This window comes from Spinacia oleracea, chromosome 6 (genome assembly GCF_020520425.1).
Source record: "Spinacia oleracea cultivar Varoflay chromosome 6, BTI_SOV_V1, whole genome shotgun sequence".
Lineage (NCBI taxonomy): Eukaryota > Viridiplantae > Streptophyta > Magnoliopsida > Caryophyllales > Amaranthaceae > Spinacia > Spinacia oleracea.
The window spans coordinates 148106494-148122240 of NC_079492.1; the positions used below are offsets into that span (position 1 = coordinate 148106494).

Sequence of the window (15747 nt, forward strand, 5' to 3'; positions counted from 1 at the left end):
ACCCAAAAATACGTGACTCATTGTAATGTGATTGGTCCAAAAATTTTCATTTGGGTCCCCCAGCCCATGTGACAGAAATTGTAACTCCTTTTATTGTTTACTTTAATAAATATCTACTTTTTCCCCAATTAATTTAATACTTTCTCTCTCTTTACTTTATTCTTTTTCTTACACACAATCATTATTCTTACACCCAATCATTACCCATATCCCAATAACAACCCAAGATTCAGTTTTCTTAAAATACCCCCAACATTCCTTATGGGTACAACAAAAAGGAATGGAGGGAGTAGTATTTAAGAGGTAGTCTATTTCTTGATGTTTTTGGTAGCTAACTCTTGTTAAGAGGTGGTGATGAGGTGTATAAGGAGAGAGATTAAGAGGGGGCAAATTAAGAGTTAGTCTACAATTGATGCTCTGACTATCGGTAAAATTAGGCATAAATTATCTGATGTGAATTTAACTGAACTTATATAAGTGTAGATAAAACAGGGTATTAATTTATGTACTACCATCTTTGCTTTTCGGAGTCGATCTTTTATGATATTCACACTTTAGTCTTACAAGAGAATATACTCCTAGATTTATTTTATCATGATTCAGTTTGATATCTAGTCAAAGAAAAAACTTCTAATCTTTTTATGGTTATGTAAAGTTATTGTCAAGTTTGCTACGTAGTACCATACAAAGTTCCAAATTTCTCATATGAGTAGGATGACTTATTGTTTTATTAAGATGCATATAAGAAATTCCAAATACTTCTTCTGTTCTTATTTATATGACACAATAGGCTTTTAGATACTATTCACACAAACACCTTTGACTTCCTTTTGTGGTTTATACATAAGAAAAAACAGTCGTATGAGGTCTTATTAGATTCGTATCAGTAAATATTATTTAAATATCAAATTTTTATAATTTTTTACGATCCACGATTAGAGATATTAATGTTTGAAAATCGTGTATTGGCAAACGTGCCTAAATAATTGTGTCATTTAAAAAAGAACGGAGGAAGTATACTACTCCGTATATGACTTGGGGGTATACAAGTATCAATCCGACAATCCCAAATTAGTTTTTTTTTAAAGGGAATTATGAATTAGTTTAAATGGACGTTAATTTGCTATAATAAAATCCATGGACTTTTTTCACTCAAATAATGAAAAAAAAATTTAAAGGAAGGAGTTTTTGTACACTTTAAACAATGTATTTATTCCAAATATTTTTATTAGATGTTATTTTAAGAATAATCCAAATTAAAACCCTCAAATGAAAAAATAAATAAAAAAATATTCTGCATTAAATGAAGAAGTTAGGGGTTAATCAATAATCAATAATCAACATCTGAGGATTGATTTGAGGAATAACAGAAAACGCAAATAAAAAAGGCCACCGCCACACCAGAATTTTCAGATACTAAATCTCACACTTGCCTACCTACTGAGTTGGCTGTTGTATGCCACTATCTTCCTTCCAACTTTTCTCAGTTTCTCACTCTCCACACTCATTAGTCATTACTCCCCCACTTCCACTCATCTCTCTATATTTCTCACTCCTCCTTCAAGATCTGCTTCAATCACCATTGAAAAAAGCTCTCTTTTTGGAGTATCAGGTAAAACTCACCAAATCTTGAATCTTTTTGCTAAATTCTGCTGTTTCAATCATTGTTTTGATGTGATCCTATTGTACCCAGATTGAAGATTTAATTGCCCATTATCCTTTATTGATACTCTTTGAAATCTAAGATTGTATTGTTGGAAGAACTTTTTAATGTATTAAATCTGGGTTTTTATGATTTGTGAATTTTATTGAGCTTTATTGAGTAAAGATGTAAGCTTGCTATCAAATTTGTTACATTCTTGTATGCACATTGTATAAAGATCATACCTTTTGGCTTTTGCCGACACTTGATTAGCAATATGTAGATATAAAGCAGTAGATTTCAGAGATGAATATGAGTTTTATTTGATGGGTTAAATGCAAATCTGGCTTATCCTATGATTTGATTAGAACCTTAATTTGATTGCATAACTTGGCATGCTGCTTTATATATAAGGAAAGGAGGGGATTGTTTTCATATTTAGCCATCAATATTATTCTTCAATTTTGTCTGTGGGTGAATATCAAAATCAATCTGTGTTATTGCGACTTTGAGACAAAATATTGGTTATGGGTCGGATCTGGGTCTTTGTCCTAGAGTATGCTTCTTGGTTGAATTCGAGGCGGCCAAGTTACTTGATATGTCCTACTTGTTTGTCCTTGAATGTTGATGGGTTTATTAGCATATATTATGCAAAATGTTTGTAACTGGCTGCTGATGAATGGCACTTGTTAACAGATATAAAACAGTAGATTTAGAGATGAATGTGAGTTTTATTTGATGGGTTAATTGCAAATCTGGCTTATCCTATGATTGATTAGACCTTAATTTGATTGCATAATTTGGCATGCATGTTTTAGAAGGAAAGGAGGGGATTAATTTTATCTGTTGCCATCAGTATTATTCTTCAATTTTGTTTGTGGGTGAATATCACCATCAATCTGTGTTATTGTGACTTTGTCCTAGAGTATGCTTCTTGGTTGAATTCGAGGCAACCGAGTTACTTGATATGTCCTACTTGTTTTTCCTTGAAAGTTAGTTGATGGGTTTATTAGCATATATTGTGCAAAATGTTTGTAACATGCTGCTGATGAATGTCACCTGCTAATCAGGTAACTACCTGGTGATTTTTCTTCAGAACAGCGAGAGTCCAGCTCGCCATCATGACCCCTAAACATGGTGGTAGATCACGAAGCTCCATGTCGATATTTATCGTGCTCGGACTTTGCTGTTTCTGTTACTTACTAGGAGCTTGGCAAAAAAGTGGCTTCGGTAAGGGGGATAGTATAGCCATGAAGATGTCAAAGGTGGCTGAAATGACAGATTGCGGTGTAAAATCAGATTTGGATTTTGAGCCTCACCACAAGTTTGTTGGTACTTTTGAATCTCATGATGTGATAATTAAAAAGTACGAGGCATGTGATGTCAAATACTCTGATTATACCCCTTGCCAAGAGCAGGATAGAGCAATGAAATTCCCTAGGGAAGATATGGTCTATAGAGAGAGACATTGTCCCCCGGATGAGGAGAAATTGCGTTGTCTTATTCCCGCACCGTTTGGATACAGAACCCCCTTTTCCTGGCCGAAAAGCCGGGATTATGCGTACTATGCTAATGTGCCTTATAAGCATCTGACTGTTGAGAAGGCTGGTCAACATTGGGTGGATTTTGAAGGTGATGTGTTCAAATTTCCCGGTGGTGGGACGATGTTTCCTCAAGGTGCTGATGCTTACATAGAGGAGCTTGCTAGTGTGATTCCGATTTCGGATGGTACTATTAGAACAGCACTGGATACTGGCTGTGGGGTATGTCTTCCTCCTTATCCTGGCCATCCATTAATTTTGTGTTCATTTTGTATTTCTGAAATTGTGCTTCATCCTTCTTTGCATTCTTTTATATGTTCTCATACCCGGCTTTGCGATTCTTTGAACAACCATTCAAATTTTTGCAAAACATTTGACATTTTCATTTGGAATTTTTGATTTGTGATACTCTGATTAAAAAAGATTGTTATCTGATCCATTGTATGGAAACGGTCTTTCTCTTGGTTGTTTTCTGCTGTAATTACTCAGCTCTTGTGCATATGGTGCCCATTAATCACTGTAAAGCAACAGGAATAATTAAATGAGTACTTAGTCTCAGTTGAAGACTTGAAGATCCTTGGATTAGTAGTAATTAGCTTAGTCTCAGTTAAAGACTTGAAGTTCCTTAGATTAGTAGTAATTGGCCTTTTGTGGACTTGATTTTAATGAAAGTTTTATCACTTTTGGTATGGTTTCTTAATGCTCATTCTCTTCCCGCACTTCGTTTATGACGGGGGAAGGTTGTGACTGTTGCTGTTCTGTGACCAGGAGCAGGACTCGTTTAATCAGATTGCCGTCTTCTTTGTGATAACTCCTAGCAATACTTGGAGTTCTCACTGATAAGTCCTGTAGAGTTGAGTTCAATATGTTACATTAAATGTACATATTATGCTTCCAGCAAGATCTTTTAATATAATCTACATGATACTCATTTTAATCTCTTGTGCTAAAACCTTGAGTATCTATTGGTCCTTTAAATTTTCTGGAGGTCGTAATATGCAAATATATTTCATTTCTTTCTAGCTTGTTCGAACAATGGGGTTACCTGATTCTTCTACTTCTAGCATATTGTGTATTAGTTTTCCCATATTGTTCGTGGTTCTGTCTTCTATGACATCCAAAACTCTGTGGCATAACTAGTACTCTCCAAGCACTCCAACTAGCGAACCACTTCATTACACTATTATAGTTTGTAAAGATAACATATATGAAAGAAAGCAAAAGGTTATCATGGTGCATTTACACTCTACAAAATCCACTCTACACTTACAAGCTTGAATTGTGAATTAGTATAGGTAACCATGGTGCAAAACAGATCAATCAACTAACATTGTTTTTTGACAGGTTGCAAGCTGGGGTGCATACATGCTGAAGAAAAACGTATTGGCAATGTCATTTGCACCACGTGACAATCACGAAGCTCAAGTGCAGTTTGCATTGGAGAGAGGAGTTCCTGCAGTCATCGGTGTACTTGGAAGTATACTTCTTCCATATCCCTCGAGGGCCTTTGATATGGCCCAATGCTCCAGATGTTTAATACCTTGGGCATCAAATGGTGAGTAATGAAGTTGACTCGGTGGAAATTTTCATTGCATGTTGTACTTTATATGTCTCGTTTAAAAATGCTGAAAATAGTGGACAATATTGGAGAATGTTCTACCCAAAGGGGAGAAGGTTGGATTATATTTGGAGAGTGTTTCTCAGATTTTATGTGAATACTATTGTTGACACCAAGCGTTGGATTATTTTCATTCGAAAGAATGGAAGCTTTTATGAACTCCAAAAAAAAGAATCATGGCAAGTTAATGTCCACGCACCACCAAATAGAATCAGGGCAACAGTAAATAGCTAAATAAACGTTAAACAGTTTGTATGAATTACTTCCTCCAATCTTATCTACATGACACAATTGGGTTTTGGACATTATTCACACCAGCTCCTTTGAATTCCTTTTGTGATTTATACTTAAGAAAAAACACAGTTATGTGGGGTCTTGTTAGATTCGTCTCAATAAATATTTTTTAAATATCAACTTTTTATAAAAAATTCTTATCCATGGTTGAAGATATTAATGTTTGAAATCGTGCATGGCAAACGTAACTTAATAATTGTGTCATGTAAATAAGAACAGAGGAAGTATGTTTTTGTACACGAGGGCGATGACTTGGGTGTTTTCCCCCTTTGGATTTCAAAAACAACTGCAGCATATTACAATACATGGATGATGGATCTGAGTAGGAAAAATAAACTTTATGAATCTATTGATTTTGCAAGGCTCCAATTTGTTTACCGATTTCAATACCTACTACCTTATTTGACCTTTCTGAATTCTGACATGAGCTATTGCCTGCAGATGGAAAGTTTCTGATGGAAGTAGACCGTGTTCTGAGACCCGGTGGTTACTGGGTTTTGTCTGGTCCTCCATACAATTGGAAGACGTACCATAAAGTATGGAAGAGGACAAAGGAGGATTGCAGAGCTGAGCAGATGAAGATTGAAGAGTTGACAGAGAAACTATGCTGGGAGAAAAAGTACGAGAAAGGAGATATTGCTATATTTAGGAAAAAGAACAATGCTGAATCCTGCAAACAGAAGCCACAAAATGTCTGTGAGGCACAAGATCCTGATGATGTCTGGTGAGATAATCTTCCTATTGTCTAAATTCTCGTGGTATGGTTGCTAGAACATGGGGGCGTAGTTTTCAAATACAAAAACAAAAGGTCTTGCACGCACAAGTTGTGTTATATAACTTAAGTACTGATCCATTTTAGGAAATCCAAGCATTACTCGTTACTCATTACTATATTAGGAAATGTGACAACTTCTCCTGACATCCTAAAATAGTATATTTGACTAATAATTCTGAACGGTGGGAATAATTGTTTAAAACATTCATAAATACATGCAAAGAATTGTAGTCCTGAAAGATTCGTAGTTCCTTGTGGCTTATCTATTCTGTTCACCTTATTTCCACTTATTTCAGGAAAAATAAGTTCAAATAAGTTTTGATAAGATAAGTTCGGGAAAAATAAGGGTTACCCCAAGTACAATTTATAACTAAAATAAGTTCAGGATAAATAAGTGAAAATCCGGTGAATAGAACGCACCCTTAATGGGAACTTTCAGTCTTATATCATGGTACATCAATTCAGATGTACATAAGTCTTCAAATTGTGTAAATTCGAAATAGCAATGTGACTATTATTTTCAGATGGAAGGAGTATCTGCTCCTTTTGATATTAGCATATGTAACTCAAAAAAAGTATGCATAATTCAGGTACAAGAAAATGGAAACTTGTGTGACACCATTCCCTGAGGTCTCAACCTCAAGTGAGGTAGCTGGAGGTAAACTAGCCAAATTTCCCACAAGGCTTTTAGCTACACCACCCAGAATTGCCAAGGGATTGATTCCAAGAGTCACAGAAGAGTCGTACCAGGAAGACAATTCACAATGGAAGAAACATGTCAAAGCTTACAAAAACCTTAATAAAATGATCGGAACTACCAAATACCGCAACATAATGGACATGAATGCGGACCTCGGTGGTTTTGCCGCAGCACTTGATTCACCCAAAGTGTGGGTTATGAACGTCGTGCCTACTATTGCTGAAAACACTTTAGGTGTGGTATATGAAAGAGGTCTTATTGGCATATATCATGACTGGTATGTAACTAATTATTTTTTATTTTGTTCTTTTATGATTTTATACAATATTTCCTTTTAAACTAACCACTATTTTAAATGTGATTGTCAAATACATATTATGTATTTATATGGTTGTGTTACTAATGTAATTTATCTGTTCTTCTAGGTGTGAAGGATTCTCTACATACCCAAGGACATATGACTTGATTCATGCTAATCGTTTGTTCAGTCTTTACCAGGATAAGTAAGTCTCATCTCTGTTCGAAAACAAGTTCTTATTCATACTCCCTCCGTATTTTATTATTAAGTGCTGCACTTTCCATCATCGGCCGTATTTTATTAAGTGGTGTACTTTCCATTTATGGAAACTTTCCCTCTTATTTTATAATGTTCTTCTTTCCCTATGGATCCCACTAGTCATATTTTTACTCTCACTAGTCATATTTAATACTTCCACCATTTTTTACTCCAATTGATAGAATATGTAAATATTTTAAGCAATAAAATAATTTGTAATTAGCCATGTTTACGTTAATCATGATATCAGGGATATCAATTCCTAGTTTGTAGCTAAGCATATATCAGGGATATTTGTAGCTAATTATTCCCTAGTTTAGAGCATAGATTATAGCCTAAACTTATGTTGTAAATTAATCTCTTTCATTACGTAGGGTAATATACACATTTACAACATAAGTTTAGGTTATAATCTAGGCTCTAAACTAGGGAATAATTAGCTACAAATATCCCTGATATTATGTTTAGCTACAAACTAGGAATTGATATCCCTGATATCATGCTAAACGTAAACATGGCTAATTACAAAATATTTTATTGCTTAAAATATTTACATATTCTATCACCAATTGTTCTATCAACACTTACCCCACTTGTTTCTTTGTTTAATAAAATCAACTCAGCTTCATTAAACCTATGTCGGTCGAAGTGCATGACTTAATAAAATACGGAGGGAGTATGTCTTACACTACTTCTTTTTGGGTTTTCTAATCCTACTTTCTTTTTATAAGTTGGGATCATATCCTTACTGCTCGTTTGGTAGCCGGCCATAAATGATGTCAATGGAATGAATTTTTGTATGTAAATTTGTAAGAGAAATCAACATTCATTCCTTGGTAATGCTAGTTAACTCAAACTTCTCTCTTTTTCTTCATAAATTTTCGTTACCATCCATTACCATTTGGTGGAGTGTTATTGGGTGAGAATGCAAATTTATGTAGAAAAACACCATGTTTGAGATTGGTTTCATTACCATGGACATAAAGATGTTAGTTTTCTTGTCAAATAACACTTAGATTTATTTCTATTCCCACCATTTATTACTGGCTACCAAACGGGCCGTTAGTAGTTTTAATGTTTGTAAACTGTACTAAACGCATATCCAAGGTTCAACAACTCTGGGGAAGCATCTTTCTTTCTTTCTTTTTCCTTACTTTGACTAAAGTAAAATGGTGAAAACATGTAGGTGTGAATATGAAGACATTCTTCTTGAAATGGATCGAATCCTTCGTCCCGAAGGTGTAGTCATCTTTAGAGATGCAGTTGATCCTCTAAACAAGGTTAAGCAAATTGCTCGGGGAATGAGGTGGGATCTCAAGTTAGTAGACCATGAAGACGGTCCTTTTGTTCCCGAGAAGATACTCATTGCGGTTAAACAATATTGGACCGCCGGTGAAAATAATAGTACGTCAAGCAGTTGATAGTCCTTTAAATTAAAGGGTATTGACACTCGATATCCAAAAATAGAAACATCGAAGAAGAAGAAAAGGGAAAAGTTGAGTAAGAAGATGAGTTCTTAATCACTTGCAAAATCAAAGGTGAAATTCTTGGCATGTGTAAGTTATTTTTGTTTGTTACATTTATTTGATGATATAGGTAATTTATTGCTTTTGGAAAAATGTAGTAGAGTAGTATTCTAGGTTGAGAAGATGTATTTTTTTGTGGGAATGAATTGAAAGGGTTGTAAAGAGTATGTATGACCCTTGAGATCATGTGATCTTGTACCTAAAATTAGGTTTAAGAGGTTTCCACTTGAAATATAGCATTTGGTAGAACAATGTAAGCTACAAGTTAAAAAAAAAAAAAAAAATCATAGTGGTTCATGCTTTAATTTATTTTCTGCTGTGTTCTTGCATATTTGCAAGATCCTTGCTACTAATGTATCATCTTTCTCAAACCTCAAACTTATTGCATGTTTTTCTTTCTCTCTCTCTCACACACACACAAGGGGTGTGCACGGGTCCAAAACCGGACCAGACCGGATCGGAATCGGTCGGACCGGTGGACCGGAATTTTCAGAATTCACGGACCAAGGACCGGACCGGAAAATTCAACCAGCTTGGACCGGTTTTTCAATTTTTTTGATATACAATCTTAAACTCAATTTATTTTTACAATTTCATCTTTTTACAACCTATGTTTCTCTTTAAGTATCTCATACATCACAAGCTTAATATAAAGGGGATGAATGCCAATGACATATAAAAGATATCCAAAGTCTGTTTTTTGTGTTGGGGAGATTAATGTGCGTGGGCTACAAATTGGACTCTTCTATCTAAAAAATTTATATATTCCTGGTCAACAGTCCGGATCAGAAAATTTCGGGTTTTGACCGGTCCGAACCGGAAAACTAGAATCGTATATTATCAAGGACTGAGGACCGGACCGAAATCTATTGGTCCGGTCCAGTTCCTGTCCAATTTCCGGTCCGGACCGGCCCGTGCACACCCCTGCACAAGATGGTTGTGGGTTGGGTTGGGTTGGGCTGAGCCGGGCTTCGGGCCGATCCTGCGAGTTGTGGGCCCGAACGCATGTTTGTAACGTGTCGGACTGAAAGTTTTTAAAAAGCAGTAAGGACTAAGGACCAGCTCAGGCCCCATATCCTCGTGTTGGGCCGAGCCATTATGGCTAAACCTAATTTTACTAAATTTAGCGTGCTTTGTCCTGCAAGGTTGTTTTGTGTTTTGTCATGTTTTTTCCTTAAAAAATGTGGCACAGGTACAGTCATGCCCACGACTTCGAGCCGGTTTGGGGTCATGTTTTTTTGTAAACGTATCGGGACGGGCTATTTTCTTGTTGGGTCGGGTCAGCCCCACACACATCCATCTTTACACGCTCAATTTGTTGTGCATATCAGCATAAGGGGATTCAAAACACCGATGAGGGGAGTGATAAAGGAATCCTCACATCTAAAGAGCTCATAGTGGAGACGTGGGGTTTGATCTCATGAACTTTTTTTTACATCGGCTAAATGATTCATACAAACCAGTGGCGGCGCCAGTACGGGTTCAGCGGGTTCAACTGAACCCGTACTGGCAAAAACAAAAAAGAAATTCGCAAGATTCTGAAATTACGAAATTTCAACCCTATGTACAATTAAGCGCTCAAAAATGACAATAAGGCAAAGCTGGAGCATTGGTTGGAGCGGAAATAATCTTCCCCATTCATTTTAGTGTGTGTGGTCGTGGGTTCGACTCCCAGCGACATATATTTTCAGACATGAATTTTTTTCCTTTTCTTTCTTAGTAGCAATAGTTTAATACTCTTAATAAATAATTGTTTTTGTACATTCCTATTACTAAATGTCTTTCTAAATTTGAAAATTAACAATGTTCTAAAAGAAACTGTATTTTGTTTTTATTCATTATCTTTAAAAAAAAAACTTTAATTATTTATCTTATGTACTACTGTATGTATAAAACGTGTTATTTGCACCTAAAACATCAATAAAATATGCTAATGTACGCTCTGGACAAAAAAGATGACTTATGTTTTAATTTCGAACCCTTAACACAATTTTCCTGGTACCGCCACTGATACAAACGTAAACAAAAGAAGGGAAGGGGACGTATTTGATCCTATCAATTTACGATAAGTGATGTTTGGCAAGATTTTCGTGATGAAAAAAAAAGTTAGGTGTACGTAGTCAATGTAGAAATGTCATACAAAAATTTGACTATATAATAGGGTGTTACAAATAATTATACAAATCTGCCAATTAGAGTACCTATTCTCGTGAGATTACGTTTAACTTTTCCTTTAGTTTGTCTTCTAAAGTTTTACGAGATCGTGTAAGATCGTTAATGTTAGCATTAAAAATGATAGCTTTTATTTAATTTGAAACTATAACAGTAGTATAACTACTTGATAAAGAGTATTTAACATAATTATTTGATCACAATGTGTAACTATTTGATAAGAAATTTGTTTTATGCATAACAGGAGCCATATACGAGTTTTTGTACTTCCTTATATAATGAGGTGTTTGAAATAATTACACAAGAGTTTTGGGGAGTGATTTTGATTTTTGACACTTTTTTTTTTGGTAACAATGATTTTTGCCACTTTAAATGTGAATTTACTTAAAAGAAGTATTATGATAAATTCAAAGAAATTTTTCACTTTTTCTAAGAAAATCAACTTTAAAAATTGTGAATTTACTTAGAAGAAGTAAATAATTTCCTTAGATATTTCACCTCCCGTTCAGGAGGAGAAATCAATTTCTCAATAGTATTAGAGAGCATTAATTAAGCCATTAATCAATGTGAGTTCATCTCTTATACACGACAAAATCTCACGATTCAATACCCAATTTACCCCGTAAGAAAAGATTACAAACTTAAAGATGGCAAATTCGAATTCAACTACTTGCTCTAGTTTTTTTTGTTCAACTTGGTTCATTTATCACCCGGCTGTATAATCCAAAGTGTACGCTTGCTAAATCATAAGTTTAACTATTAATAATTAAAATTATCAACAATTAGAAATCCTATAAAAGATGAATATACATTTTAATATGGAGTATACATCATAATGTGTAACTGTTTAATACAGTATTTTCTTTTTCACGAGGAAGAAATCGTCATTTTTTTCTCTCCTTCCATTAACCTCTCTTTAATTTCCGGCCACTTCCATTTCCCTTATGAGTTTTCTCATTAACTTTTTGTATGCGTAACTTAAAAAAAACAAATGAAAACTTACAAATAAATGGAGTAGCAACATGAATCTAGCAAGAAATGTGGTTAATAATTAAGCAGTATATAACGTGAAAAGTTACGTTTTTGATGAAGGAAAAAATCCTTGCATGGTTGGGTGTAAAAATTTGATAACATAAACACAAATCATAATTAAGAAAGTAGGTGCTATAGTTAGACAACCACAATAAAGGTTACAAGTTGCGACCATTAAAATGTGCCACAATTCTACACGTCACTCTTTTAATGGCAACATGTACAAGGCTGCCACATGGGTTGCGACTCATCAATTAGTTCTACCATCAACGCCTGGTAAGCAGGCAGTCAATAAATAGAAGGAAATAGTTTTTATTGTCATTATAGCAAATATATATTTACTTTTTTATATTGTAAATTAAAACTAAAAATTAAAAATCACAATCTAATAATTTATTTCCTTTTTCACTCTCACAAAATCTAATTAAGATGTGAACGGAGAGAGCATGAAATAGTAATAATTAAGTTGCATAATAAGTAAGATATGATGTTTGTCTCTGTCTTTTTCTTTTGATTTGTTTTCATTTCACAATCAAATAAACTTCAAAAATTCAATCAAACATCCAATATTCTAATCAGAGTACCCCAGATTCCAGCCCACAGTTTCACATTTCACTCATTATAATTTAGTACTAGTCACATGCATATTAGCTCTTCACTCCCTTTAGCTCTCAACAACCTTGTACCGCACAATTCTTGGCTTTTTACTTGGTAGGGGAATTTAACCGGTACGGATTAGGGAGTAATAAACGCGACAATCTCCGGTCTCCGGTCTCCGGTAAGGATTGGCCGGGGAATAACAAAAACGCGACTGTTTCCAGTCTTCAGTATTGATTGCGGATTATCAAACGTGGCAGTACGTGTGTGTTCTGTTTAGATTCGGCTTAAATTCGATTTTAATTACATTATAGTCCCTCTATCTCTATTTGTTTTTCATGGTTTGACTTTTTGGTTTCAGACAGGAAGAACAAAAAGAGACGAACGTGCATTTTTTTAAATCTAAAAACCATCGGGAAACCTATCAAGTTCAATTCGGACATATAATCTAATAATTCGAACTCTTAAGTTGATTATGACCATTGTAGGTGACAAATTTTGACTTTTGGTGCAAGTTAGGGTCTACTATTTGAAGTTAGCTAGGGACTTAGACTTTTTTGGCCAAATATGCTTCCCGTAGCCTTCAAAATAGTTATTCGAAAATCCTTTCGTATTATCTATACTATATATTAAAAGGCGTAAGGTTTGAACTCCTAACCTTGAGTTTAAATAATAAATCTTTTACCACTAAGCTATTACATGTTTCATGTTATCATTGCAAAAAAATATAAGTAAATGTGAATGCTATTGATGGAGTAACCCGGGGCATCGCCCGGGCCCAAAAACTAGTTATATTGTAAAAGTTGAGTTAAAATTCTTTTCGCTTTCGGGTCCTGTTTACAATTACTTTTTGATGACCCAAAATTTCCGGGTTCGTATAACCATATCTCAATAAAGGTAAAATTTGACAATATATAAACTTGTGTATGATAAAAAAATTTAATTTGTGCGCATGTGCATGTATTACCATATCTTCGTATTAAAATTTAATTCATACGTACACAGGCAAGTTTGTATGTAATCAAATTCTGGCGTATAATTAAAATCAAAATCATTTTACAATCAACAATAATAGTAACGTACAACAACGTGTTTATTGTGCTTAAGTTACTCATAATCTCATTTATTACTATAAACATAACGATTTTAAATCGGTCTATTAAAAAATAAGTTCGGTTAGATTTTAACCCCTTATTTTTCGGGTTGTTCAGATGCAAAATTTTGTTTAAGACCCAGCATTTTCGGTAACTTTTGTGTAAGACCGCCTTACCGGAAAGACCACTTTGATTGCTTAACTAATTGGTTCCATTTCTTAACTAATTAGTTTTGGCGTTGAACTAATTAATTTCATTGTTTAACTATTTGATTTTAGTATTTAACTAATTAGTTCTAGTGCTTAACTAATTGATTTCATTCTTTAACTTATATGACACCAAGGTGGTCTTTTGTGTAAGACCGCCTTATATAAAAGTTTGTACAGCATTTTTGCGCCGGTTTGAATCACGTTTCGGGTCGGAGATTTGATCACCAACAAACTAGATAGTTACGTAGCATAGTTAAATTGTCAATGATTTAAAATTAAAATATACTTAAAAAGTTTGTCCTAAGTGTTTATTCCAAAGTTACTCCTGTTTGAAAAGATAATTATTACTTTATTAGTACTAATCACCACATAATTCCCAAGGCCTTTAAATAAACACGTATAATCAGATTAATCACATGTTTGATTTGGCTTTTTATAAAAGCATGCGTCCGAAATTATTATTTTAATCCGCTTCATTAACGAACTAAACTACCAATCTCCTACTATAATATTATTTTAATCGTTACTTCATGTACAGTTGCACGAGTGTCTGTAAAATACTATTCTACCCCTCTTGAAAGTGCAAATTCATTATTCAAGCAACTATGCGACAACTCGACCAATCATTTCTTAAAATTAAACAAAAAGTTACTCCATATAAAAAGATTAAAAACTTGTTGCTATGATTTTTCTAGGTAGGAAAAGACGAAAGTTCGTGTCGTGTCGGTTTCGGAATTCCTATGAGTTATGGATCAACTCGGCCCTGGTTAATAATTAAGATATTTTGGTAGTTTTAGTGGGGATTGAACCCTCGACTTTTTACTCCATATCAATTTATTACTAAAATATAAAACGTTTATTTAATTTGTTATCTACAAAGTAAAATTAATTTTATGCTAGCTTAAAGTTGGAAATTAGTACTACGTACGTAACGTACGGAGAACGAACAATTGACTAATATCAGAAGATGTTTAGACGAGATAATAAGCGAACCCCGCCGGCCACGTGATGAATTAATAATTAACCAACAACTGATTATCAAATAAGGTCGATCATGTATTCATGTATACTCCCAAAATAGAGAGGCTATAGTAACTAAGGTCTCTAATAAACGTGGTAATGATGGTAATCTTGGTTGGAGTAGTAGAAGTAATAATGAGAATCTAAATGTAAAAAAGAGAAGTAATAATTGGACAAAAAATAGAGATAAAAAGATGTTGGTTGTGGGTTGTAAGATATATTCTGTGGTCCAATTTGACTATATTGAATTATTGATAGTAACACTTCAACATAGTCACACACATACACTCGTATGCTTCTTCTTTTTTAATTGATCACGAAAATACCAAATTATTTTTATTAATACCTTTATTCAAAAAAAAAAAAAAAACTATTTCTTACAAACGGTACAAGCCAACTTAGTTACAGAAGAATTCGCTCTACTTATAAATTATAAATCTGATGAGAAAAATTGGCAATAATTGGAGTAATTCCTCTACCTTAGAAGTTAGTATTTCCCCTCTTTTTCCTCTAATGTGTGACAACTCACATGTGAGTACAGTTTCAGTAGAAATAAATATTGGAACGTGATGTCGTTTTAGAAACATTTAATAAGCTTGGACAATAGGATTTCTAAGATCAAAGGCAAAGTTGAATATTCTAAGGAGTTTGTATGCATGTGTTATTTAAAGTTTTTTTTTTTCCATATAAATTAGAACGTACTATAACTTAACTGCAAACTTTTACGTCATTATAAAAACACAATACCGTGTAACTTACGTTAATTGCAAACTTTTATATCATTAAAGAGTTAACCCATATCTAATTAGTTAATTAATTCCAACCACTCATTTTATAATAGTTTAGATTTAATTGAGATGTCTAGAAATGGTGTTCCTCAAAGTATTACTAGGTTTGTACAATTGTACGTAACTACTTAATTACCATCATAAGATGCATAACCGTCATTAAAAACACCACAATAAAGTCTA

The 15747-nt window shown here is 34.0% G+C and overlaps 1 protein-coding gene across 2 annotated transcripts; it reads left to right on the top strand.

Annotated features, from left to right (window-relative positions):
• Positions 1–1344: 1344 nt before the first annotated feature.
• LOC110792495 (probable methyltransferase PMT14) lies at positions 1345–8961 on the top strand. Of its 2 annotated transcripts, none has more exons than XM_021997314.2 (7): positions 1345–1612; positions 2713–3405; positions 4528–4738; positions 5537–5819; positions 6461–6847; positions 6996–7073; positions 8313–8961. In XM_021997314.2, the coding sequence occupies exons 2-7, from the start codon at positions 2764–2766 to the stop codon at positions 8545–8547; spliced, it is 1836 nt and encodes a 611-aa protein (XP_021853006.1). In that variant the 5' UTR covers positions 1345–1612; positions 2713–2763; the 3' UTR covers positions 8548–8961. The 2 variants fall into 2 exon arrangements, with proteins under 2 accessions (XP_021853006.1, XP_021853012.1); XM_021997320.2 differs by having other exon boundaries at positions 1397–1612; positions 2739–3405.
• Positions 8962–15747: the final 6786 nt, after the last annotated feature.

Coding starts and splice junctions, on each gene's coding strand:
- LOC110792495 (XM_021997314.2), top strand. CDS start 2,764: ATGACCCCTAAACATGGTGGTAGATCACGAAGCTCCATGTCGATATTT. Junction 3,406..4,527: donor CACTGGATACTGGCTGTGGG/GTATGTCTTCCT, acceptor GTTTTTTGACAG/GTTGCAAGCTGGGGTGCATA. Junction 4,739..5,536: donor AATACCTTGGGCATCAAATG/GTGAGTAATGAA, acceptor TATTGCCTGCAG/ATGGAAAGTTTCTGATGGAA.